General features: G+C 40.3%; 2 protein-coding genes across 13 annotated transcripts in view; both read left to right on the plus strand.

The window, feature by feature from the left end:
• The window catches only part of slmapa (sarcolemma associated protein a), a 75,524-nt gene extending 63,093 nt beyond the window's left edge, over window positions 1-12,431 (plus strand). For 9 of the 11 annotated variants that reach the window (XM_084928954.1, XM_084928951.1, XM_084928955.1 and 6 more), the window contains 2 exons: window positions 1,005-1,139; window positions 10,046-12,431. In XM_084928954.1, coding sequence (XP_084785080.1) covers window positions 1,005-1,139; window positions 10,046-10,141 — 231 coding nt within the window. In that variant the 3' untranslated portion in view covers window positions 10,142-12,431. Of the gene's footprint in view, window positions 1-1,004; window positions 1,140-2,902; window positions 2,991-10,045 lie in introns of all 11 variants that reach the window. The other 2 variants (XM_084928952.1, XM_084928958.1) reach the window with 1 other exon arrangement.
• A 3,516-nt stretch (window positions 12,432-15,947) lies between these two features.
• flnba (filamin B a) overlaps window positions 15,948-27,844 on the plus strand; it is a 63,174-nt gene continuing 51,277 nt past the window's right edge. For both annotated transcript variants that reach the window (XM_084928946.1, XM_084928947.1), the window contains exon 1: window positions 15,948-16,418. In XM_084928946.1, the coding sequence (XP_084785072.1) occupies window positions 16,127-16,418 (292 nt within the window). In that variant the 5' untranslated portion in view covers window positions 15,948-16,126. The remainder of the gene's footprint in view (window positions 16,419-27,844) is intronic.

Below are 27,844 nucleotides of genomic sequence, written 5' to 3' on the forward strand. Positions count from 1 at the left end.
CAAGTTGGTGATTTATTGATTATATGTTTTCTTCGGGTAATTGAAAGTTGTAAAAAATGAGGGAAAAACATAACTCGGCATTACCAATTTGGTTGCCACCATGTTCGTATTTTTGGAGCTAGAAGGTGCAAACACTAACAGGCTGTCCATAAACTGATTCCACATATATCTGCTGGTGGGTGCGACATTACAGACTAATAATGCACTGAAATTTGAATCACTGAAATCAAAGAATTAACTTTTTCAACAGTCTGTGAGTACAGTTAACCAAACAGCAGTTTTAGTTTCAGTTATTATAATCAACTAAAACTGAAAATAAAAGTCAATTTTTTCAAAAATAATAAAATAAAAATGGGGAAAAACATTTTTAAAAATTAGAATTAAACCAAATTTTTTTGGGAAAAAAGTAAACTACCGAAACCAATTTTGTGAACTTAGAAAACTAACTAAAATAAAATATTAACATAGAGGATAAATTCTTAGTTTTAGTAATTGTTAGTTTGAGGTTAGCTTGACTGATCATAATAAAATAATAATTAAAAAGACTAAAACTAACCATTCAAACATTGAAAGATAGAAATTCCAGTCTGGAAACTAACTGAAACTAGACTGACTTATAAGCAAAAAGTCAAAATGAAATATAAATACAAGCTAATTAGAAAATGCAAAATGATAATAACTCAGCAGGTCAATAGTGTTTGTCAGATAGTTGTATAAAAAGTCCAGTGTTTGTCGACTGAGTTATTGGTAACAGCAGCTAGTGAGCTTTTGTAAATGTGGCACTTGGTGATTCTCCATCAGTTTTAAAGGGACCTGTTATTCTTTTCTGGCAGTTTTTTTTTCTATTCTTGGATCTGTATGATGTCACAAGGAGAAAGGGATATCCCAAAGAGGTTAACTTTACCTGGAAGTGAACCCTTTATGCAAATGGACATAGAAATGACAGTGGCCTATCTGTCTGTCTGTGTGTGTGTGTCTGTGTGTGTGTGTGTGTGTGTCTGCAGTATGAAGACACACAGTCCCAGCTATCTGATCTCCGTCAGCGTTATGAAAGAACAGAGCAGGAGAAGCTGAACATCCACCAGGAGCTGGAGCAGTGCAGGAGCAGCCTCAAGCTGCTGCAGGACAAGTCCAGCTCTGTGAGTGCCCACACCAACACTCTTTGTTCCTTTATGATAAAAAACACAGACTTGTGCTTAGACTGTTTTTTTGTAATCTATGTTTGCTCAGCTTTAAGTTTTACCATAATTTATTTTTGCTTTAAGGTTGCTTTTTATGCAGGTGAAGCTGCATTTTTATCCTGACCTGTGAGAAATGTCACACAGCATTAGTGTTGTCTAACGGTCAATAACATCTTTGTTGAAAGTAGAAATGCTCATAATGCCAAATAATAACTGGTGAGGTAACAAAATAGCATTTAAATTGTGATTTTTAAATGAATTCATGCAGCTCTGTGAACACATTCAAAGCAGTTGTGTGTTTTTTTTGTTTTGTTTTTTTAAACTGACTCCTCTAGCCAAGGTGACATGTGACCTCACCGTCTCTCCTGGTTTATATCCTGTTCTGATAAATAAGCTGATGGATAAAAACTCTTGGAAACATTAATCAGAAAATCAGTGAGGCGGAGCAGCCTACTCTGTACCCCCACCCCCTTCTTTTCTTCCTCTCCTCCTCCCTCAGCTCTTAAAACACGATATATCTAAAGGCCAATTTCTCTTCATTACAACCTTGTAATTTTGCCTCTTTAGTTTTTTTGGTAATAATAATGTTGCAATATCTGAGATCTGGGAACACGAAGGCCACACTAGAAAGTCTCATTGTTTCTGTTTGTTTATTTTATGTATTTTTTAATACAAAGTCTACAATTGATATCTATTATAAAAAAAAATAAAATAAATCCACCATTGCTGTATGTTAAGTGAACTGATTCTCTCCTGTCCCACTTTTCTTTCATGGCCTTCTCCAATTCTCATTATCCTCACAGTGCATCGTCTTTGGGCGTTGCGTGGACTAAACTGCTAGTGGTCTGTAGCTGACACAGTGTGGATAATGGAATGCGACGATTGGTTTGGAAGGTCTTCCACTACTTTTTGCTGGACCTTGCCATCCTAAATTAGGTTAACTATTGATCTAATGATCCTTATAAACCGGGTTGTAACATAATTGGGGGCTTGTCCGAGACCTTTTTAATTCTTTTGTGGAGACTAAAATGCAGGATGAGTGAAGTTTCATTTGAGATATCTCCAGATGGAAACCATTTTTTAATCAACTAGGCAGATTAAAAAAAAAAACTCCAGATTTGATTGCTTTATTTGGAAGGAAAGATGAATGGCACTGATGTGAGCTAAAAGTGTTTTTGGAAATGTCCATCAGAGTTACAAAAGATTTTCTAGACAAAAGCAATTGTAGCTCATTTCACTGTGTTCCCAGATCTCATTAACCACTGTTTGCATTAATTAGCACTGATAGCAATGGAGCAAATAAGAACCTGATTATAAAAAACTAGAGTTACCCTCTCTTCACTCAGTGCATTTCTGTTAGGCTTCTTTGTATGAACCGGTGTCCGTCGTGCTGTAAAGATCAGATTGAAACCAGCTGACAGACGGCAGCTGGAGGAGATCTGTTCCTGCTGCAGAAAAGTGTTGCTGTTTTAAAAGAGCCTGGTGACGGATGGCTGCTCCTCCGTGGTGATTGTGAATGTGGCTGCTGAATGTGTAGAAATGTTGGTGCTGCTTTGTAGAAAACGGCTGATTGGATACAAACCCAAACCCCCTCTCTCCCCTCTCCCCCTTTCTTCTCTCCCCCCTCGCTGTAGCTGCTCCATCCTCCATGTTGGTTTTGGTTGATTTGCTGGCTGATTTCTTCTTATCCCCTCTCCCCCTCCAACCCCTCTCCCTTTTAGCCATCCATATTGCAGCCTGTCCAAGCCATATTCATGGGCCTTGTCCTGGCTCTGCTCTACTGGTGTTTCGGCCAGTTGTGGTAGAAAGGTACACACCGACATGACATCAGTCTATCTCTCTGCCGTCCTGTCTGTCTGTCTGTCTGTCTCTGATGCGTCTATCTGTTTGTCATCACTGGAAGGAAAGATGTCAGAGGCGAAAGAGTCATTCTGATCTGTGATGAATTCAGGGTCATGAGTTTCAGCTGGAAAACTGACGTGCTGAAACTGAAAAGAAATCTCCTTCTGAACTCAACACAGGTTTCCGCCGTGAGAGCTTATTATTTTTGAAAATAAGAACTGTAGGCATTGCTGTTGAAAGTGAAAGCTCCTGTAAACGTGTCCAACACATAAATATATTATTACAATTCTTTAAGTCTAATAGAGAAGCATTGCATGACTCATGATTTTCTTATACTGGGCCTTAATGCAGAACCTAAGTATGAATCCTGCTGTTTTAGCTCCGCCCACTTTAATTCAATTGTTTTTTGTTTGGCATCCCCTCATAAACAAAAAGTTGGAACACTTTCTGTACCTGATATGAGGCAAATTTGTAGGTCAGTCTCTCCTTCCTAACAAGCTACCAGAAGAGATTTTATTTTAGCTTATGGCGTGTCACAGCATAGTATTTCCATCACTCTGGGGTTGGACATATCACATTTATAGATGTTTTACAGTGAATGCACTACAAAAGAAGTGCATTCACTTTTTTCCCCTATATGTCCACACTTTTTTTTTTTTATGGTCATAAATTCAGTCACAAATTAACCTAAATAAGGAGGGAATGTAAGTGGTAAGGAGCAGGTTATTACTGGCAAGCATCCAAATATTCCTAAACTACATCTTTCACCATTTGAATGCTAACAGCTCAGGATGATGATGTGTTGCGGTGCAGGGTGATGATACATAAAGGTAACCCAGCTGTTAAAAGTTGAACTCTGAATTCTGATCACCAGATCGCTCTCTTCACCTCCTAAACTTCCATTTAAGACTAAGGATCATCTTAGCCATCATCATCATCATCACGGCGTCTGGTCCCTCGTCTTCTGATATGAGAACCACTGACTGCATGGCTGTCAGTCTGCCTGTTCGTCTGCCAGTCAGTCTCACTTCTGCTTCTGCTCTGCTGCAGCTAACATTAACACGCTCTTTAAAGGGATGGGCTCCCTCCACCCACAGACCCTCCATTTAACTTGTACATATGCTTCATGCTCTTCACAGCAGCGGTGTTTGACCTATCGTAGCAGGGGAAAAAAACGGGTAGACAAGGCTTCTTATTGTAGACTTGATATAAAAGAGTCACCTAGCTTCCAGGTCTTTAAATACAGTATGGAAGTGCAATAAACCTGTACTCTTTCTAATGACCAGCAGGGGGAGACTCCTTTGGCTGTAAAGGGATGCCCGGGTGTTTAGAAGAAATCACCCTTCAGCTCACTTGATCTACCTCAGTAAACACATTATTAAATGGATAACCATGTTTATTTTATAAATGATGGTACAATTGGAGTCAAAAGGGTGTTATAAAACAGGGCGTGTCTACTCTGTAACTGACATGTGAGCGTGCAGTGCCCCTCAGTTTTTCCATCACACCAACCCCCGCTCGACGCGTGTAGGTTCAACACAAGGTGACTCCTTAAATCTGTTCATCTGGACGTTGTGTTTTCAGAGTGAGAAATATTTTTTTCACCAAGTCAGGGGATTTCTTCACTCTCTGTTAACTGTAGCTTTCCCCAACCTTATAAACAGTCCATTTGGATAATGACCAAAACTAGCACCACTGACTAACAACCAGCTGCGAGTTCAGTTAATTGATCAATGGCCATGAGTGCCACTCTGAATGGTACTCTAGCTGTGGTTGGAGTGGCTGCAATCACTTTTTTGGATCACCAAAAAATGTACTCTTTTCCCACCACTCAAACCTCAGCGTTCTTCCCTGTCCCGGATGTGCACATCCTCATTGAAAGAGTGGCCATTGGACTGTAGGTATAAATAGACTGTAGAGTCCTGGCCTGATGAAGTAGCTCTTCTGTGTTGTCCCATCCGCTTAGCCAGAGGTTGTTTGGTTTTCGCGATGTATAAAATCATGACAGTCTATAGATGGTATATAGCACTTTTCCACTCTGAGCACTCAAAGCGCTTCGCACAACTTGCCTCATTCATGCAAGCGCCTTTTTTTTATATGTTTTTCTATGTAAGTGCTCTCTATCTAACGTTCACACACATTCATACTCTTAGCAACTTGAGGTAGTATGTTGCCCAAGGATATTTCGAATGCAGACTATAAAAGCTAGGGATCAAACCACAACCTTCCGATTAGCAGATGACTTAAAGCTACAGCCACCGTCTGTGTACACTATATTACTGCGTTTGTGGCGGGGGAAACACATCCTTGTGGTTGACTGATCTTTAGTGTGTTTTGAGGTTTGAAAGCCACAGAAACGCTGCGTTTTAATGAAATGCTTCTTAGCGGTTTTGATACAGCTGACATATAAGGAGTCATTAAAGGTTTTTACTGAAGCAATGATACTAGATTCAGTCATTATGGAAATTTACTGTTACTGACTGAAAGTCACTTGGATGAGTGACAAAATGTTTCTCCCAATGAAAATGCAACGTCCAGATAAGCTGATTCAACTTTACTGTAATTTTCTTACAATGATGATCAAGCATGGATTGAAACAAAAAAGCAAAGAACTGCAAAAAAAAAAGAAAACATAGACGTTAAAAAAACAAAAACAAAACATAGGTGGCATCCATCTTTTAGATACAGTCTGTGATGGCACTGAGATCTTTAATTAAGCTGCTGCAACATCAGGACCATCACTAAGTTGGACACAGCCATTTATTTATTTATTTAGTTATTTTGTTTTGTTATTTACATGCTCAAAGTGATCTCAGAAAGGTATGTCATGTAAGATCAAAGCAAATGATTTCCGAGAGAATTGAAACAAGGTATGTGGCTGTAGTGACTTTATTTTTCTGGAAAAAATGCATGAATAAATCAATCTGCCGATAATCCGCCCGTCTCCAAATCCACTGACTAGATGAGAGGAATGTAAACAGCCTGGCTGAAATCGAAGGCACGGTAGGCCTCCAGGGTGTTTAGATGTGTATGATGGATGCAAATTTTGTATCATCGCTGTACATCTATGCACAATGTACTGCTTCAAAGCTTTGCCTACTTTGATAGTTTAATGACCAGGCAAGAAGCCATGACCATCCTGGTAATGTCAGTCAGCAACCTAAATTGAAAATCCCAAAAAACACAGTGGAGAAAAAAAAAAGCATCCCAAATTATTATTTTATTTATTTCTTTTTTGCATTTAAAAACAAAACAAAAAGAAATCTTTCATTTTGGTGGGAAAATGTATACAGTACAGTGGGACCGGTGATCTCTGCTCTAGTCTTTAGACTCCATTGCGTGCTAACAGCTGCACCAGGAAGTGTGCGCTTACCTGATTTTCACACAAGAAGGAGTGACGTATTATTGGCTGTGCTGCAGGAGTATGGCTCGTCACAATATTACACAGATCGATTTTTAACCTAAGCAAAGTTCAGTTGTCAAACTTATTAAAATGAATGAATTACTGTTAGGAGCAGTAACTTTCTAAAACGGCTGAGCTCTTGGGTTGCATTACACACAGAATGAAATGGTGCTTTTGTCTGGGATTGGTTTCAGTCTGTCAAGAAGGTGCATTTTTTTTAAGCTGCCCATCTCACGCACGGCTGTTTTCTTAAGCACGATCTGATATCCTCGTGTCGGTGTTGTTCCCACATCATCATAATAAATGTTGTCCCAGGTTCAACATTGCAAGTGACCAATCACATTGTTGTGACATCATACTTATGCGACTTCGGGAAAAACCGCCTTAAAAAAAAAAAAACTACTTAACTAGCAAGACACCGCCTGATCCAGCAATTTGAATTCTTTGCATTTCAGGATACGGTTCTTTGATAAACGGTAAGCATTATACATATTGTCCTTGCAACACTGGAATTTCATAAATGAATGAATGGCTTGGCTTGCAAAAGTATGACGTCACAACAATGTGATTGGTCACTTGCAATGTTGAACCTGGAACAATATTTATTATGATGATGTGGGAACAACACCAACACGAGGATATCAGATCATCCGTTTTCTTACTGCAGCTTTACTTCATCATATATCGGGCGAAAACGTGGCTGTCCCACACTGAAAGCAGCACCTGAACGCCTCCTGTGTAAACAGACTGCTGAACCGCTCACTCCTGACGTTCACAGTCAGCAGTGTGTTAAAATTTTAAGAAGAGGCGAAATGACAGAAATAAAGGGAAAAAAGTTAATCAGAGAGTTTTAATGTTTGTTCAGCCCAGTAATCTTAAATAAATTACAGTGATCCTCCTTTTGATTTGTCACTTTATCTCTCCCCGACCCGAAGAATTCAACAACATTTCAGTTTTATTTTAATTCAAAGAAAATTCTGTGAGAAATGTAGATGAGCTTAATTCATCTGTGGAAACTTCTAAAGGTCACCCTTCTGTTTATTTACACTCTGTTCCCCTTTAAAGAGGCGTGCTCTGACCATCGCATCTTAAAGGCTAACCCTCTCCTTCCACCTGCCTCATTCATTCACTCTCCTCTTCCTCTCCGTTAGGTTTTCGGTGCTTTATTTTAGCTTTCTTTAATTACATGTTTCTGTTCTCTCATGTTTCTTTTTGCAGGGTTTGTTTTTAATTTCATTTATTAAATTTTTTTTTTCTTCTGTGTTCTTGCATCCAGCTGCTGCTTAACTTCAGTTATTTTCATCTGTTACTGGTTTGTTTTTTTTATTGTCTCTTTTTCTGCAGCCATTCTTACTTTCTTTATTTCTGAAGCATCCATCATCGCATCCATCGTGTTTGTGTTGTGTTTGCTGCTTGTTTGTTTATTCGGGAACGTCTGACCAGTATGCCCAGTTGTTGTTTGCTTTGAGGGGAAATGTTCTGTAACTTTTCTGTTGTTCTGCTCAGGTAACTTAATTTATTTTGCTGCTTTTTTTTTTTTTTTTTTTTAAATTTTTGTTTTTAATTTGATTATTTTTTTACTTGTTTTCTCCTGAAGTCCCAAAAGATGATATTGATTGAATTTGTTTCCTTTTATCATTCATACACAAACCAGCAGAGAACTCGAGTAAAACTCGATTGTCCTCGGCAGGAATTTAAAAACGGTTTTGAATTTGAAGCAACACACACTTGGGCCTTAATTCCATATTTGGTGCATAAAAGGGAACTTGAGTTAAGCCCCTATTGGACGTAATCAAGGAGGAAATTGTACTTGGCATGTTGACTTGCTTGAGTTAAAACCTTTGTTGTTTCTCACCAAAAATAAAGGATGAATCCTGAAATACCTGAAGGTTATTTGGCTACTGTAAAAATTATTCGTTTTTCTAGATGCCTAATAACCTGATTGTAGTTGAAAAGGCCTTTTTTTTTTTTCTTCCTTAGAGCATTTCTTTGACCACAAGTTCAGAGAGCAGCATTTATAAGGACCTTGCAGTGCTGAACTGGCAGCTTTAGTCCCAACAGGCATCCCGTCTTCACATTGAGCTGCTGTCTCAAACTAGTGATGCTTCCTTTAAAAAATCTGCTGCTGTCAGAGGTCACTGTGTTTTAATTCAAATCTACAAAATTAGACTGTTACGTTCCCCTGAGGGGTCTAGGCGGTGAGGGGGAAGTAACAAAAAGTGTCCGGGTCAGAAAAAGGAGTCAAGGAGGCAAAAGGGTTAAATCAAAGAGTTTTATTAAAGTTCCTATCAAACTCAACTAAAAGAGACGGACAAGCCGCTAACACCATTTAAGGAAAACAAAACTCAAGCGTTGGTCAATAACGTAAAAAGTAAGTCAAAAAGAGAGAGCAGCTCACTAGCTGTAACCACACAAACATACAGCTCACTAGCTGCAACCACACTAATGGCACTCTGGCCCGGAGCTCACCTTTCCCTGGGCTTAAATCTCTTTAATTACTGACGAGAGTCAGCTGCACAAAAGGGAAAGGTGGCACCTCAGGCAGAAGAGGTGGTGGGACACGCCCACACAGGCACCTTCAGGAGGAGGTCCTGCTAGGGCCGTAACAAGACTGAAGGCTTCTCCCTTAAACTAGCAATGTTTTTATAGTGAATATGACTTTTATTGTTTCAGATTGATTAGACAAAGTGTTCCTTTCATTTTTCACCTCTTATTTTGAATCAAACTTTACTATAAAAAGATATTTTTAACTGGTTTTAGTTGTCTTGGAACTACATGAATAAATGAGTGTACATGTTTACACTAGTTTTGATTCCACAGACTGCAAATAAAAGATGGATGCACCCATCATGATGTCACCCATTGTTCTGTGGGCAATCCACTAATAAAATACTTAATTTGATTAGCCATATTATTCAGATCATGACATTACAAATATTCTGAAGGGGAAGAAGTTTAGCTGACCCTTTGAGCAGCCTGGGTTTGAAGGCCGTTTGCTCTCTTCCCACTTGTGTGTCAAAAATCTTCCCTGTCCAATCAAATAAAGGCAAAAAAAAAAAGCCAAAAAATAATGTTAAAAGCTAAGAAACGGCATAAATGTATTTGAGAGGTCCAGTTCAGCCACCTGTTTCTGCGCTGTTGGTCAAAGCAGCCACAGCCTTGAAAGTCTCAGCCTCGATTATTTGAAAAATCCTGTGTAGTTGTCAGAAGCAGCAAACTATCAGAGGTCAAACCTATGTTTTTGCAGCGGGCGCTATAAAAGTTCCTTTTTTACATGTCAGTATATTGAGATTAATTGGAGCCAGCCTCAGGTGGACATTTTTGTCACTTACATGCAGTTTGACTGATTCATTTACGTTGTTCTCGTTAAATAACCTTTTTTTTCTCAATCAGATGAATTTTTGCACGAGAAAAAGAAATGAAATATCATCTTTTGGACTGAAGTGGCTTCTCTTCTTTTGTCTTTGCCTCTTCATCTTCTTTCTCCTCTTCCTTTAAAAGCTCTCCTTCCGCCTCTGTCCACTTTTACTCGTAATGTTCAAACTAACTTTATTTATTCACGCGTTTCTTCGTCTGTTTCTGTCTCGTGTGTGTTTTTTCGTTCATCTCTCTCCAACAGAGCGGCTGGAGCCCCTGGATGCCGGTCGTCGCAGTGATGGTTGCCGTGACGGCCGCCGTCCTCTACCCCAACCTCTACAAGAGCAGCTCCACCTAGGACACAAAACACAAGCGAACACACACATGGAGCGCCGTGAGGAGAGCGTCACTGCTTTACTTGTATAAAGTCTAATTGTACATAATTGTAGAGGGATATAAAGGTTGTGGTTTCTACAGAGGACTCAGAAGCTTCTTGGATTATTTTGTTTTGGGTTTTTGTTGTTGTTGTTTTTCCTGCGGCGGGGAGTTTTGTTGTTTTTATTCTCCGCTCTCTCAGCTCTGGTGGGGGGCTCTTTTTTTTTTTTTTCTCCCCCCCCTTTCCCCATTTTTTTCGTCTCTCTGCTGATTTCCAGGTAACAAAACGTTCTCCAGCAGGTGGAGCTTCCACATACACACAAAAACCTGCTTAATGCTAACCCGGCGCTTTCCAGCAGCTTCGAACGTCACTGACAGATCTGAATCTGTCCGTTTCACCTTTACCTCTGAGGACAGAGTTTCTGAAGAAGAGATGGCTTTTCTTTTACACAGCTCCACATTCAGCTTAAATTTACTTGCTAAATTCTTCAAACCAGCTCGTTGTGTTAGAGCAGATCTAGAGGAGGAGCCACTTTTTCTTGATCCCAGTTTACAGACGTCAGCTGTAATTCACCCAGGGGGTGTACCCATCTTCGATTTATACCAATAAATACTTTTTGAATCTCCTTCAGGACACAAAATAACCACACATTTCATTTTAGTTTTCTCTGATAAAATGTCCAAAACAGATGAAACAACAATTTAAGGCACTTCCTTGATAGCAGCTGTTTCCAAACAGTAACTAAAGGTTAGAAGTGTAGTTAAACCACAGCGGAGGTTTATGTTAGGGCAAGGTTGTAGTACTTGAATGGGCGCTCCAGTAAAGTGGCCCACAGTGCTGCGACATCCCTCAGCTCCACCGATTGCTACAGTTACTACAATTAAAATGATAAAAACAGAAACAGTTATTTATTTAGCTGTTTCCAGCTTTTCTATCAAGGATATGTTGACAATTTGTCCAGAAGAAACATGTTTACGCCACTAAAATGAACTGTGTTGTACTCCGTTGGGACCCATTCAGTCTGTCCTGAGAGCGCCCCCTGTGAAACAGATCAGGAGAGTTTGGTGCGTTCTCTGGTTTCCTGCTAACATCTCAGTTTCACTAGAGTTAGAGTAATTCGAATACTTTGGGCTTTAAGATCTGTTTTTGGTCAGATAGACGTTCGTTCAGTGACTTCAGGTGTTCTGCCTTAAATGTGAGTTCAGGTGACCGTGCATCACATCGGGCTTGAGCAGGTCTGAGTTTATAGACTCGGGGTGATCCTGGCTCTAAGAGCACAAACGAAGCACAAATGATGACAAAGTGCACCATGTCGTCGTGATTAACCCGAGGCTGCTGGGAAGCTCTCGCGCTGAAGCAATTTCAGGAAGCTCTGCCCTGTTCTGCTTTCAGTCGGCCATGTTGGATGTCTAACTTGGCGTTTTCTCTGGGGTTATTATTTTAATTTGTTTCTTTGTTTCTGTTTGGGGAAATTCTGGGGTCTGGGTTGAAACTTGAAGCCAAATTATTGAAATAAAATCAGATTTATTTTGTGTTGGGTTTACTTTTTTCTTTCTCCATGTTGGGGGCACAGAGAAAAGGGGTCAAAGTGCCTCTGATGTAACTAACACCACAGTTTGTGTATGTGTGCAGACACACACACACACACACACTTCCCCTGATATACACACACACACACACTTGGTTTGACAGTCAGAGGTTGCTTTTTCCAGGGCTTTCAGCTTAATCACGGCTCTTTAAATCTCTGAGAATTTCCCAGAATTCAGATTAACCGACTATACAACACCCGAAGAGCAAAGTTTAAAAGGAGGAACAAGAAAATTTGTCATGTTTTCTGAGTTTAACGGGCCAAATATCAAAATCTATTCATTTTTTTAATGACACACAAGACGTCAGACCTCTGATGAAATATTTTGAGAGACATTGAATCATTTCAAAGTGTGTGTGTGTTGGTAGACAGGGATGTGTGTGGGGGTTCACAGTCTGGACTCTTGAGCAGCGTTCGTCATCGTTCGTGTACTCCGTTTCGTCTCCGTGTTTAAAAAGAACTAAAATAAGACAATGAACAAATACTCCTGATGTGTAAAGAGAAAAAACACTACAGAACAGAGAGAATTGTAAAATAAAATGTTATCGACTGATGTGCTACTAGACTTATTTTGTTAAAACTGTTTAGAGATATGAGAGGGAGCTATGTAGAGGATATGATGAGGATGTATTGAATATGCAGAGCGATGTTTGGATTAAAGTTGTAGCAAGCTGACCCACCAAACCTGCTTCCTGTGTCTTTATTCACAAACACTGAGAGATGAACTCATTTTGGGTCAATATAAATACTTCAGAAGGTTGAAACTATCCTGTTTTTTTTCCATCTGGCTTCTGCATGCTGTTATTTTGAAATGGCAACAGCAGGAAGGGCATTACAAAGGGATTTTTACTGTAACTGCTCACAAGATTTAAAACTCTGCATCGTGTAGAGATGGTGTGCACGTTGTGGTTCTGAATTAAATGCAAATAAGACACTTTAAATATTAATGTTTCCAGATTCTTGAAGACTGTTGTGTTAAAGAAAACATAATTCTCTTTAATCCATTTTTACTAGATTAAAACACTGCAAGAAGAAAGGTAAAGATCAGTATGAATGCCTTCATTTCTGAAAAATCTCTAGATTGGAGTATTATATTAAACTGATTTGTGAATTTGAATGATTTTGTAGTGCACAAACAACTCCCAAGTACAAGAAAATGTTTATAAAATATGTAGTTTGATCGATACAGGATTAATGAAGTGGGTGGTTTTTTAAGGGAAAGTAATGTTAGAGTAAAGTTTTAAAGACAAAATTATCTCAAAGTTGTTAAAGTTGCTTTATCATTAAGAAAAATCTTGAAATATCAGCACCTAAAATCCAAACGTGTGCTGCTACAAACCCTTAATTTATTATTTTTACTTTTGTTTCATTAATCATGGTTAGCAGATTTAAAGTTACAGAATTGCAGTCAAGTATCTCTGGTTGAATCTTCAGAGAAAAAGAATAAACATATCATAGTGATGTTTTCTTTTTGTGTATATGTGTTATTATTTACAGCTTTTCTATGACGACAACCAAGAAAGATGCCTAAAAATAAATTATTAGTTGATGTATATATGTTTTTTCACATGCTATATGTTCATGTTCCTCTGTGTATGGTTGTTTATCAGGGTGATGAAAACTCAGAGCAAAAACGTAAAATAACAATATTTTGTCCTCTTGAAAGTGAACACATCACGTAATTCCCATGTTCAGACCCCCTTTTTTTCCTTTTTTTTTTTTTTTTTGAGGTATTAAGATGTTTGAAATGAAAATTAAAGTTCTGCGACCAGATGTAATTTTTTTCACTCTTCTTTGGGTTTCCATAAAATCCTAAAACCCTATAATGAGGTGTGATAAGAGGACCCAGATGCATGAGACAACAGCTGGCCGCAAAAGAAATGATCAACTTTGTTGGTGGAAACAGAAGTCCAAAAGGGCACAATGGGCCAAAGCCAGCACTGGAAGCAGATAACACATGGAAAATAACCATTGGTACAACAAAAGGACCTGAAAAAGCAAGAGATGATGCTGTTTATAGTGTACACAGAAGACCAACTGACCCAAGAGGACAGAATCAGAGAGGAGCAGCCAATCACAGAGGAGGAAAAGGGGCAGGAAGTAAAAACAGGAGGAGACACTAACCTTCAAAGTAAACCAGGATGTTACTGAAAGATAACACTAGGGAAACTAGAATAATACAGAAATCAAGACAAGAACTGAAACCTATCAGTAGAACAACTGTAAAGTAAAAACAGGAACAAAAAGAACCAAAAAAACAAAACACTTGAAAACCCTGGAACTATGACACGCCGACTCCTTATAATAAAAATAAATCACTTTATTTTTGCTCTGCAGAAGAAATCATCCATCTGGTAAAATCCAAACATCATGTTCTGAGCTGTAAGCCTTCCTCCATGGGTGGAACCTGCTCACACCAACGTTTATGGACACTTTTCTAAGAAGTCTCTTGATTTTGTGTTTTGCTACTTGGAGCACCACAAACCGAGTGCAGTTTACGTCTCTCCCAGGTTTCTCTATATCAAGAGAAGCCTGACATCTTCCCAGAACAATCTTCACCTAAAAAACACTGCAGGCCAAGTGAGTTTGAGGAGAACTGTCCCTTTAAGGCAGAGTGAGCTGTAGGTGATGTAATGCAGACATGAAATAATGAAGAGAAGCAAAGGTTGCACAATTAGACAACACAGGTCTGGACTTGCATATGAGTGTGTGTGTTTGATATAAGCTGAATGTCGTCACACAACAAACACGCATCAATCATCTATCCGGAGCATGATGTCACCTTTTATGAGACGGTTTCAACATGCAGACAGAATAAAAAAGCATAAAAAGGACGACTCATATTTCTGTCTGTCTGATTCTGAGTCAGAAGAAAAGAAAAGTAAGACACGATTTCATTCAGGTAAAACTTAAAATACTGGGACATGGGCAGAGGGAGTGTTTCATGACAATAAGCTTCTTACAAAGTGGGGGAGGCCAAACGGTCACTGGACACATGTGGTCACATCTGGTGCTAATAAAGTGGATCATCAATCAGCATCACATGGGATAATCACTGCAGTATTTACAGAGCACAGACAAGGGCGTGTAGATGTGCTGGAAAGCAGAGATAAGTCAAAAAGAAATAAATGTGGAAAAAACAGGTGGGAAATTCTCAGAGTCTAAAGGAGCTTAAACCAACTGAAATCAGTGTTTTTATAAACTTACTCCAGAGTCATAAACTTAGATAAATCTTAGTCCTAGCTTTATGGCTTTCAGACACAGACTGTAAATAAAAGATGGACGTAGCAGCAGTGACATCACTTATCTGTTAGTGAAGTCCTGCTATGAAGCCTCTGTCCGAGGGTTTTCATCATAAACAGCTTAGCCTTTTAAAATGAAGACGTGACGAACGAGGATTGGTACTAACTATTAAACCAGTGAACGCTGCATCCTTATTGGCTGATCAGAGTACTCTCATCCTCCTGTTTCACTCTCATAAAGAATGATATACACAAAGTATTGTGTAGTACTCAGTAATAGTAGCGCCTGAGCTACTACCATAAAAAAATGAAGGGCAGTTTCCACATAGTGTTATGCACAAAAGGAAATAACCAGTGGAATCGCCCTCTGCTGGACAGAGTTCAGGTGTAAGGCACTTACACTCACTGGAAATAAACTGAAGGAAGTAAGCAGGAACAAACCCTCTGCTCTCCACTCCAAAAAAATATTTAATGTGCTGGAAATCTTCTTTGCTACAATTTCTCCAGCATGAACAAATAAATGGGAAATGCTTTGAGTGTTATGAAGGTCCATCCTCTCACATGTAACCCTGCCAGACCACAGTAATGAAAAGGTAAGAGGGCTTAAAAATGCTGGAAAAAATAACGCCTCGAATTTCAACCCACACAAATGGATGTGTGAGGGCCTGAAACTCCAATGAATGAAGGTTTATGCAAAATAAATAACTAAATTTACAGAATGTGAGGTGAAACTCATTGACACAAAGGTTATTGACTAGAAGAAATATGAAATTATGTTTTTACATGTATTTATATTCAAACCATGCGAATCTATAACTACTCTGTGTGTAGTGTCTGCATCTGTGTCCAAGGTGCGGAAAATAAATAGACTTTAATGGACTTCAATGCCGTTGGGAGGCGGTAAAACGTCGCTGACGGTGTCTAGCAACTCAGACAAACGAGAAGAAGAAGAAGCTGATTAATCCGAGCAGCACCTGAACGCAGCGGCATTAGTGCGGAGAAAGTTCAGACCGAGCTGCAGCAGCTCCGAGGAAACAACACGGCAACACAGCAGGCTTACCGGCCAACTTTTTGTAATTTCTAACCCGTCTCCGTGCCAGAAGCCTTACACACAATCAGCGAGGAAACTTATCAAAGATGCCGGCCACAGAGAAGGACCTGGCGGAGGACGCTCCGTGGAAGAAGATCCAGCAGAACACCTTCACCCGCTGGATCAACGAGCACCTGAAGTGCGTCAACAAGCGGATTGTGGATCTGCAGCTGGACCTGGGCGACGGCCTGAGGCTCATCGCCCTGCTGGAGGTCCTCAGCCACAAGAAGATGTACAGAAAGTACCACCCGAGGCCCACCTTCAGGCAGATGAAGCTGGAAAACGTGTCGGTGGCTCTTGAGTTCCTGGAAAAGGAGAAGATAAAGCTCGTGTCCATAGGTGAGTACCGGGGTCCATTCATTCATCTGGAAGCTTCCTCGTCAGCTGTGCGCCTCCGACAAAACTTTGTAACATAATAAAGAGTCCGCACACGACAGGGATACTGGAACATCCAATATTTCTTCTCCGAGTAAAGTTTTCATCCAGTTTTCACTCACTATTCCAGGTTTAAAGCCTCATCGCCCCGTCTTCTGTCCTGGAATGCACGGGCTACCATTTAAAATTCAGGCATTTTACATCTTTGGCTTTTCTATGCGAGAACAAACGTCGCACCGGACTGCAAATGCAGATTTTTGATCACTTTGGACACACTCTTCAATTCGGCATAGATTTTTAACCCAGATAGCACAAATATTCTCTGTAAGATATCAGATTTGTAAGTTTCACGGCGCCGCTATCGCCCACTTGGTAGCGTTTCGTTAGCAAGGTGAGGCATTGGGGAACTTGAGTCTCTTAAAAGCTGATAAAGTTCACGATTATGCACTCAAAGTAAGCCTGTAGCGAAAGGTAGAAGAAACGTTATTGCTTAAATTATCCGTAATTTAATAAATTCACATTCCCAGTGGCGTCTGTACGTGTAGAGCAGTGTACGACAAGAACTCCTTGCAAAACGTCGTCGAGAAATGATCTTTTTAATAATGTCGCGCGTTTATCTGCGATATTAAAGTGATGTTGAATCGATTTAATACAACCTTTAGAACTAGCGGGTGTCCTTCTTTAATTCGGCGTAAACTCATCAAAATTACTTGGACTCCTTTTAAATTTTATGTTTTTATTTATTTATTTTAACGTTTAAATCTGGGTCGTGTGAGAGTCGTAGAAACGTGGGTCTAAACTTGGCCTTGGCATTCAGGGTAATTTATGATGAAGTGAATGGGTTTTTTTTTTTTTTTTTTCTGTCAACAGCAGCGTTAAGTGACAGATTTCTCAATTGAGTTTGGCGTGTTGTGGGTGCAGAGTGTGTTTTTAATGAGCAGTCTCCCACAGAGGTGAGGACACACCTGTGTTAATGAGGCCGACCTCGTGGAGAACTCAAGTCTCCTCAAATATTTCACCCTCGGACTCAAAGAAATCACAAAGTCAGAGCTAAATTATGTTCAAGAGCTCTTCCCCCCCCTTCCCACAGTTTTTTGATCTGCTTTGCAGTCATTCTGCTTCGTGTTCTTTACAAGCTGCTCTTTGCTGGGTGACTAACCACACCACACCTGAATTTAATTTCCATTGTTTGTAGTTTACGTCCCTTTTGTAAATAGTAGATTTTTGTTCCCTTAAGGTAATGTTTTAGAGGGTTAATCATCACTCATGAAATTGATGAGTCAGTGGGGAGGAGATAGATAGATATAGAGGAGAAAATAAATTATTTATATTTTTGCGCTAAAAAATGCCATGCAAATTTCTGGTTTCAGCTTCTTGTATTTGAATATCTGGATTTTGGTTATGGTGGGACTTTGGTAAAACTTTGATCATAGCATCTGAGAGAAATGGATTAAATAATTCAATCTGTGGGTTTTTGTTCTCCCCTTTTCACTCGTCATGAGTAATCTGGACAAAAAAATTTTGTGCTCTTTTAAAAAGAGGGATTTTATTGATGTTTCACTGACTAATGCTTTTCCTTCAGACTGAGAAGTGACCCAGTGATCTAGGAAGTTGGGGGGGGGGGGGAAAGGGAATCCCCTCTGCTTCCCTTTTAGCTTGTTTTGCACATCTCATCTCAGTGCTTGGCAATTCACTGCAAATCTAAATGCTCTAAATAATTAGATTAATCAGCATAAACTTGATGAAGCAAGAGTACCTGTCCCTGAAAGTTTGGAAAAACAAAAGCTCGTTACTCCCAGGACACCTTTTTGTTCTTGTACCTGAATTTTCATTTATGAAATGAATGAAAATGAGTTAAACTCGTGGTCTCTGGATCCTCTGTGCATATGGATGGTTATTTCTGCTCTTTGAGACATTTTAAGGTGTTTGGTGTCAGGTAGAGAGCTGCGTAATTGGCTCTCTGCTCATGTTTTTTGAGGGTGCTGAGCTGTTTTGCTGTTCATACTGGTGTAAATGGTGGACAAAATAAAAGAAGAATCTCTCCAATCTTTCATAGAGGTGTATTTTTTATTTCTCTCTCTCTCTCTCTCTCTCTCTCTCTCTCTCTCTCTCTCTCTTCTTCCCCCCCCCCCCAATTAGTTTTAGCTCCCTCAGTTTGGCTTTCACACATTCATAACAGAAAACCTACATTTAAAACAAACTGGAGGCATCATGTATGAAAGTTGGACCTTCTACCAGCTGTTATGGGAATTGTAGTCAAACTGGTCAAAGATTTTTCTTTTTTACTCCTGTGTTTAAAAATCTCAACATTTCAAATGTGAGATTTTAATCCCAAACAAACTGAAAGAAGAATTTAGTCATCTGCACCAACGCTGGTGTTTTCAAATTTCCATCCCAACAGTGCCGAGTAAAGCAGCGGCTGCCGTTTGATTTTCACTAAATGCGTTTGCACTTTGTGCACTGGCTTCACTCCTGTCCTCCGAGGTTGGTGCCCATCCTTGGTCTGTGTCAACGAGCTGATTCACAGCCTGAGTCAGTGTCATCTCTGAGGCAAAATGATCTCATCTCCTCCCTGTGGTTACCTGTTGGCAGGACTAGGTGTGTGTGCTTTGTGATGTGATGAGTAGTCTGGGTTCTTGTTTCCCAGACGGTGAGTTTTGGTCTTTTCATTAGAGCTGCGTACAGTCCAGCACGACATCCTGTTCAAGAATCGTTCAGTTAAACAAAACACAAAATGTGACACCAAGTCGAGTCAGTGCCAGTATTTCATTGTACTTGTACAATGACAGTAGAGGGCTATTCTAGCCTTTTCTATTTTTATAAGTGTCATACTTTAAAGGCTGAAAAGGACATAACAGACAAAAGTCACTAATATTTAAACAAATAATAATAATAACAAAGAAACAGAAAAATAAGTCCTTGACAAACTGATGAAATGTTTCTGCTGTTTTCACCTGAAGGTCACCTGCCTGTTCAGCTCTCTTATGAATAGCACCACTACTTACATGAAATGGATTCAGAGCATGAGTTAATAGCTGTACCTCATTTATTTTAATGTTTTGACAGAGTCCTGAACAAGCTGCTGGTTATCTTTTTGTAAGAGGGGGGGATCACATTGATCCAGCTAGAGATGAATGCACTCTGTTTTTAATAACAACAGTGAGTCAGGCTTTGGTGATATTTCTGAGATGTAAGAAAGCCGTTTTCGTAATAAAATCAAAGTGCAGTTTGAGTCTAAAATAACTCAATGACCTGCCGCTGCTGAGATTAAACGAGTGGTTAACTTTAGACGAGCAGATTGTGTCCAGAACGTCTCTCAGAAGCCTGAATGTGTCGCGTTTCCACAGCTGAGCTGCGTACAGCCGGCTTTCGAGTTCATTTGAGACCAGAGCAGCTTTTATACCTAATCAGACGTCTCCATCTGAACTCTGATTGAAGAGGGAGGGAGACACCTAAAAAACTAACCACGCCGAGTGAGCTGAGGTCGGAGTGCGTTCAGCTACGTAACGCTGTGGTGGACGGTTGGTTTTTCCACACTTGAAAGGAAATGACTGCCTGACTGGGTGGGACGTGCACGCAGTTGGGCAGAGCTGGTCCTGTTTCAGCTTTCAGACATGAAGCAGAAGACTGTGATTACCTCCTTTTATGAAGAAAAAGGCAAATATTCAGTGCCTGCTGACAGTGACTTTATGTAACCTATAGTGTGTTCATTATAACAAACTCTTGTTTAAGTAGTAGTTGATTATTGGTAAAAGAGGGAGAGAGCTGAAGGAAGATCGGCTCTCTTCTATCAAAGATCTTGAGTGATGGGAACCATCGGCCTGCCTTACGGGTTTAGGTTTGAGGAAGTGTTTTGAATACAAAAGGGTTAGCTGATGGCTAAAATTGGTCGAAAAATTTGTTCCAAAACAGAAGTTGTTGAACTCTGTGTGTTCAGGAATATCTCTCTGTTATGGTTGTAACAGAGAAAGGTTTCAAACTGCTGATCTCTCATTCTGATATCCATCTCTTATCCTGATGTGAAGTCATGAGTTCATGTGATCATGTTGCTTTAATGGCCCTCGTAAACCTGCAGATACAGAGTAGGACATCAGAGGCCTGCACGATGAAGCAGGATTTGAGGGCTCAGCGAGTGAACTTCAGGTTTAATCCTGAATTTTCAGGTTTAAAAATGTGGTTCATTCATATTGGGGGGAAATTGCCATGAAAACTTGTGCTGCAGACTTCACCTGCTCCACCGCACGTTATGTTCAGAATAGGGCGAGAGATCAGCAGGTACGGCTGCCTACTGAGCAGTCACATGGTTTCCTCTTTCAGGTGAACGTGCTCATAACTACATTGATAAACCCTGAGCTGGCTTATCGGTTATTCCAATTAACCTGATCGATGTTGGAATAAGTGAAGCCAGATAAGGAGAAAGGAATGATGTACTTTCAGCACATCTCTGGTTCAAACCTGTTTTCATTTTTCTTCATGGGGTAAAATGAGCCTGTTAGCTGTGGAGAGTTCATAATCACCAGGTGGATTTAACATTAGTTTAGCTTTTTAAATGAACGCTTAAACGGCACGTTGACTCTGGTTTTGTGGAAGTGAAGCATATCCAGATCTCAGACAGGCCATTTGGAGCTGATCCAAAACCACCTTCTTGCACGTCTGGTTGTTCATTTATGCGCAGCACTCCAGCTGCTTTCACTTTTTATTGTTCAGCCGCAGTCTGAAGGGCGTGCAATCTGTGGCACAGGTAGTACTGGCTCGTTTTAAAAGTCGTGTTTCGCAACACATGTAACATCTCACAAATGTTTGCATGTCAGTGCAATACTCGGTAGTCTGAGTTCACTGTGACGCATTTTACAGAAAGTCCACACGACAGCAGAGTGTGAAAATGTGCTCAGGTCCCACCTGGACGTCTAAGAGGCTCCGGTGTGTTTTCACAGGTGCCGACAGTTTGTCAGATACCTCACCTCCATGACAGGTGGAGCATATGAGCCAAGTAGGAAGGGGTGAGGGAGGGCAGGCGTGTGGAAGCTCAGTTAGGCCATGTCCACACTCGTACGCTTTCGTTTGAAAACTCATCTTTTTCTCTCCGATTTGGCCTTCCGTCCACACTGAGACGGCGATTTTGGTCAAGGAAAACTGAGCTTTTTGAAAACGCTCTCCAAAGCAGATACATTTGAAAACGCTCTTTTCACGTCACAGTGTGGACCACGAACCTGGAGCCTTTTCGAAAACGATGACGTATTTTAGTCATGTGTTGCAGTCATGTGACCAATTAAACTAAGATTACGTTTAATTGGTCCCTATTAAAGATTAATATCAGTTTGTACATGCTCCAGATCGCTATTCTTTAATTCTCACTCGCTTTTTCAACTTTGTACTTTTGTGTTAATCACAGCAACAACTCCACCTCTTTGTCAGTCCATTTAAAAAAAACTTGGTGCTTTTCCTCAACAGCCGGAAATGACGCAGGTCGAATCGTCTTAGTTTCACCAATGCGCAATACAGGAACGTAGCGTTTTCGATCGTTTCAGTGTGGATGAACAACTGTTCAGAAACGCTTGAAAACGATAGTGTGGACGAAAACGCCATTTTCAAATTTATCCGGATTAGTGTAGACATAGCCTTAAACTCATCACCCTCTCACCTGCACACTTTCACTCCATTTACATGTTTGAGTTAAGGGTCTGCACCTGAGACCACGCCACAAAAGTGCAGCGCATGTTTTGCGTCTCGTGTGGAGGAAACTCTTAAATAAAACAAAAATAGAGCACAAACGTTCACCAAAAACATATCTGTTAAGATTAAAAATGTCTTATTGAAAGATTAGGGAAGAGTTTACTGGTCCTAAACTATAAATGTCAAAAAGGAAAGCTGAAAAGTCACCACAAAGTGACTTGTCACCCATCATTAAGGCGACCTCCCCTTTAGCCTTAATGATGGGTTTTCACAGTTCAGTATATATCAGTAGTTTTTTGTGTTTTTCAAAGGGAAGCTGCACTGCAGCAATGACTCTCTTTAACTTTTGATGCGCGGACAGTTATTTTGTTACATGAGCAGGCTGCAATATGCCAGAAACCACTGGGTTTTTGAAAAGGTTGCTCCCACTCGGCTTTCAAAGGGTTAAAACTCAGTCGGTGACCAGCTGGTTAGGGTTTGGTTGAAGGAGAAACTACAGATTCAGTGCAAGTTTCAGGGACAAGATAATTTCCCACCACAAAAAATAAGTGGTGAGCTGAATGAAACTGAAATTCCTCCAATGGCGGTGTGACTTACTGCATACTGGAAGCTCGTTTCCGTCACAGAGGCGAGGCCATCTCAATTGGCTGCTGGCCCCTGGCTTTTGTCTCTAATGCACACTGAATATTTTCAGTGAGTGCGACCTCTTCAGAGCTTGAATGCACTTTGTTTCATTTTAAGAGTTTTGGTTCAGGGACAGCTGACGCTGTGCTTTCAGGCTCTCTTCTGCCTCTCCTCGAGCTCGAGGCAGATCAATAGTTCCTCAGTCGACTGCTTTCAGTGACTGCCGGGGTTCAGGGCGTCTGTGTCATGTTTAAACACCAAATGTCACAGTGGTAGCAATAAAGCACATCGATTACACCACAGCTGCTCTGTTTTGTATGCTTACATAGATTCTCACCGCAATCTTAAATTTTCTGTCTTTTCTTTAATTTGCCAAAGAAATTTCCTTTATCATAAAATCAGAATTGGAGTGACTTGAATCTTATTTACGACCTTGGTAAACACTTTCCTGATTAGTTAATTGTCTGAATAGCTGGTTTCAAGTCTCACTGACAGCATGGTGATGTTGATTCAGTAAATATTGCCTCCTCATTAGTGCTCGAAGAGGATAAAGCAGGGTATGATTTTTAGAACAGGCCTATCAGTTTTCAAGCAGTGTCACAGAGAAGGTGTTTGTAAGCAGGAGGATGGAGTCACACAAGTTACCTGGACTTTGAACTGAGAGATCACGAGCTTAGCCGTCTAGACGTTAGAGTCATTTGATTGTGGTGTAGTTTGTTTTTTCTGAACCTCTGGTGATTGGAAACTCGTACACTGGCGTCAGTTTGTGAAGATGTAGTTATTTCCTACAGAGCTAATGTCACACCAACGATGCTAAATTTGGGTTGGCTGACCAAAAAAGACGAAGGGGAAAAAAATCACTACTTTGTACAGCAGCGGGTTTCAGCTGGCAGCAGAGCAGCAAACACAGGAACACCCACCGGTTTCCTGGCGTATATTGTCTTTGTGCCTCTGCCTCCATCCTCTGCATCTCAGCTTCCACTTAATTCAGCTTAATCGTGGCCTTTAAATAGATATGCCTGACATTCAAAGTGAAATCACTCATATTTAACTCCTAATAGTTTACGGAATAACTATTAAGCTTCGTTAGGCAGTGTAACCGCAGTGAAATCCTACCAGATCCAGGCTTAAAAGCGGAGGCAATGGAGCTTTTTCAGTGGTAGCTCCTAATCTTAGGAGCAGCTCACCTTTTCACATAGAAGCTGCCCAGTCCCTCAACACTCTTAAAAACTTATGTGGATAATAAAAGCCAGGATATGCTGCTCAGCAAGACCCAAAAACAAGCGAGAACAGTCTTATTTATTTGGTTTGTTCGGTTTTTAAGTGTATATTTATTGTGTTTAGTGGTTATTTTATAGTGTACATTTTCTTTAACTAGTAGAGAAATTTGGTCGACTGAGGTTGTTTAAAATGTGCTATAAAAATAAACTTTGACTGGACTTGAAAGTTGAACTTCTGTGTATGTGTGAATGAATACATTTAATGCAGCCGGCTAAATGTCTGTTCCAGATGACTAATTTTTGTTTCTGCAGCATGGTTCAGGTGAAAACTGTTCATGAAGCTGGAGCTTGCAACGTTGCCGTGTTGTAATGCTTTTTCTGCAGGTTCCCGAATCTCTGCAGAGGCCGTGTTTATCCTCTGACAGGAGTTTGATTTAAGAAGCAAATCTTTACCGCCTTAGAGAGAAATCTATCCCTGAATGAACCTTAGCTGGAATCATCATTCTGAGATTGCAACACCTTATATGCACACTTTTTTTTTTTTTTTTGCCTACCTCTTTTTGGACATTGGCCAGTGAGTTGAGAGGTGTGTTGTGTACAAAAGGCGTTGGCCCATCCACTTGTGCAGACCGGTGTGCTGCATCATGATTGGGAAAGCTGATGGATTTATGGAGTAGATGTGACGTGATCAGTTTAAGTTGGAGAAAAACATCTAGATTATCTTACTCATCTGTTAATCCTACGTTGGCTAAAACAGTTTGAGTCACTGGGGCTTCTTAGCTGTTCTTTGCCTTATACACACTGTGACACAGTAAATGGTAAATGGCCTGTATTTGTATAGCGCTTTTACTAGTCCCCCTTGTGTGCAGACAGTACATGCTCATTAAAGCATGCTTGTTTGTACAAGTAGTTTTTCTCTGCTTCAAACTGCTATAAAGATGGGCCATGTCTGACCATGAGGGGCATCCAAACAGTAGAAAGATGGCCGAAAGGCAATAGTTTCAGGCAGTTGAACCCCGGGGTGTGTGCTGTGGCCCTAAATGAAACAAATGGCATTAGTGTGAACTGGGAATCATGCAAAGCTTATATAGAGTCAAAGCCTAACAATATGGAGTTGGAAATAGTCACGATGGGTGTAATGGAGGTGTTGCGTTGTTATTAGCAGTTTGTGTACATTTAGTTTATCAGATTTCTGCTGAGGCTGAAACAAGGAATAACTGTGCATGGAAAAACAAATTTAGGATTTGGAAACACTGCATGGAAATCTGTGCAAAACCAGCGTGAATGCAGAACAGAAGTGCTAAATGCCACCAATTAAACAAATCACCTGGGACAAATTGTAAGGCGAGCAGAGGTAAGTATTTAGCTTTGAGCCAAATACTTTTTTTTTTTATTTTTTTATTTTTATTTTTTTTTATATAGATGTCCAACATTAAAGCTGCATAAATGACTTGCAGTGCATATAATTACCTTGAGTGGCTTTCCTGCTACTGGTTTGACTCAAATGTGAAAACTAAACACACATCTGAACAAAAGAACAACTGTTTGGATAAATTCACACGCTCTGCATAACATTTTATGTTTAAAGTAAAATGCAGACGAGACGAGTACCTCGATGGTTGCATGCTGTGAAAGATAATTGGCCCTGAACTTAAGCCAAGCTACATTGCTACCAGGATAACCTTGCACCAGAGCACATAAGATAGTGGTGCTTCTTTCTCTAGGTGTAGCTTAAATATTCACAGCCTTGCCTTCAGAGTGACAGTTCTGTCACTTGAGCGAAATTTAAGTTATAACGTTTTGCTTTTATGGAAGCCTGAAATGTCTCTGCTTCCTGTTTTTAGTGCAGCTTTTGTGTAAATGCACAAAATCATATAATGGAAGCTGTAATCCATTGTGTTTTGGAATGGAGAAGTAGCTGTGGTCTGTTTTATGTCCCTGTCGGATCATTACTAACACTCTACAAGCTAGCATTGCTTGCATGCTCTTCTTAGCCTGTGCTTGACCCGATTAGTGTTTCTTCATTTATTGTGTCAGGAATATGACATCACCTGTGCTGGTAAATTTAGTCGAATAATCCTGCCTTCAACTGGTTTTTGTCCCCGTTTGCAGTGCTCTTCTACATCTGCCTCAGTGTGAGAGGAACCAGGTGAGAACAGGCCTGACGGGATCTGTAGCTTTCAGGTGTGACCTTAATCAGGCGGCGTGACCTCTTCTACATGCAGAGTTAACCTGTGGTGCCTGCAGGCCCTGTTTTTCCAAGAACAACCCCACCTTTCAGTGGGAGAATTTTTCCACTTCTGTTTGTATTTTCAGAATGTCAAACTTTCCTGGTTGTTCAATCGGCAGCAGCCAATCACTCCTGCTTTTTGTTTTGTTTTGGGTTTTTTTGCGCTCTTTAGAGTCTTTGTTTCTCATGTCTCACAACAGATGTGAGATGGTGTGAAATCTTTATACTTTGATCTACTGTTAATCAAAATGCCCCACACTCACAGTGAAGGGACTGAACCGGTTTATTAAAACAAAGAACTAATTGTTTCCTCCTCTTGTCCTGCTCGATGCCACGCCTAATGGACAGTATACCTCAAAGGTTAAAACTGTTCTGCAAAAAATACACTGCTGTGTCCTCTGTTGGCTCCTCTGCCATCCAGATACATTTTAGGAAATTATTGTACTCGAGCATGGTGTACTGAGGTTGACTGTTCATGGGCGGGAGGATGGAGACACAAATGAGGGGGAAAAATGGAAAAAAATCCTGCTTTTATCCTTTGCTGCACCTAGCGTGACCCCCTGAATGTGACTGATCAGACATGGAACTCAATAGTTACAGTTCAGTAAACTCATAGAAGACCTCAACACACTTGTTGTATGACGTTTAGTGAATTCAGAGCTGCCACACTTGTATAAAAAGAAAATCGCCTGTAGTGAAAGTGTTAGTCTTTCTGGACCTTGACACAAAGTTGGATCTGGAAGATTAGATTTCTTCTTGTCCTGCTGTTTTTACTCCTACCTGCGTGGAAGGACGACTAACTGGAATGCCTTAGGACTGGGAACTGTCACAGGAAAATGTTGACTAATGTTTTGAAAGTTGGGGAAAAACGAATCTAATGCCACCTGGGAAAAGTGAATTATTCTAGATCACTTTTAAAACTGCAGCTATCGATTTGCGTATTTGCTTTTTGAGGGCTGTTATATATTATTGTGATTAAAACATGTTAGCTTTTTACAGTGAAACTGAGTCCTTCTGACCCAAATATACAATATTGTATATGTGTAGCCTGTACCCTTCAGTATCTTAGACAAATGTTCACTTTTTCTTTTGAGTGCGCAGCAATTTACATCCAGTCAGGCTTCTGCTTTTCTAAAAATCTTCCAATGAAAGAATTTAAAACTTGACACTTCCTGGAAAAACGGGAGTCGAGACTTATTGATTCTGAGTCTTGACTTTGTACTAAATGGATTTGACACTCCTGTAACATGACTAATAATTGACAGATAAATCTATAATGAAGATGCCCATTTATTGTGCGCGTCGTCTTCATATCTGCTGACGAGCGTCGGGCCGCTCTCAGCACATTTAGTGCTGCCTCCCTCGGTGAGATATTAGCTAATCTGCTGGCTGGCTGCTCCTCTCTGGGAGCAGAAACCTCACCGTGCACACACTCTCACACTCTTGAGTTCACCCTTTCTCTTTTGGCCATTTGTTGCTATGGTGATGTGTATCAACAACAGTCCACGTCCAGCTCGCCTCGTTGAACTCTGACAGCTGATAGATGTTTGGTTTCTGTCTGCCAGGTCTCGGTTTAAAGTTCAGGCTTTGACACAGATTTCTGGATGTTCTGTTTCTGACGTGTTGGTTTGTTCTCATTTTTG

This window comes from Perissodus microlepis, chromosome 5 (assembly GCF_051167445.1).
Source record: "Perissodus microlepis isolate ML-2025 ecotype Zambia chromosome 5, ASM5116744v1, whole genome shotgun sequence".
Lineage (NCBI taxonomy): Eukaryota > Metazoa > Chordata > Actinopteri > Cichliformes > Cichlidae > Perissodus > Perissodus microlepis.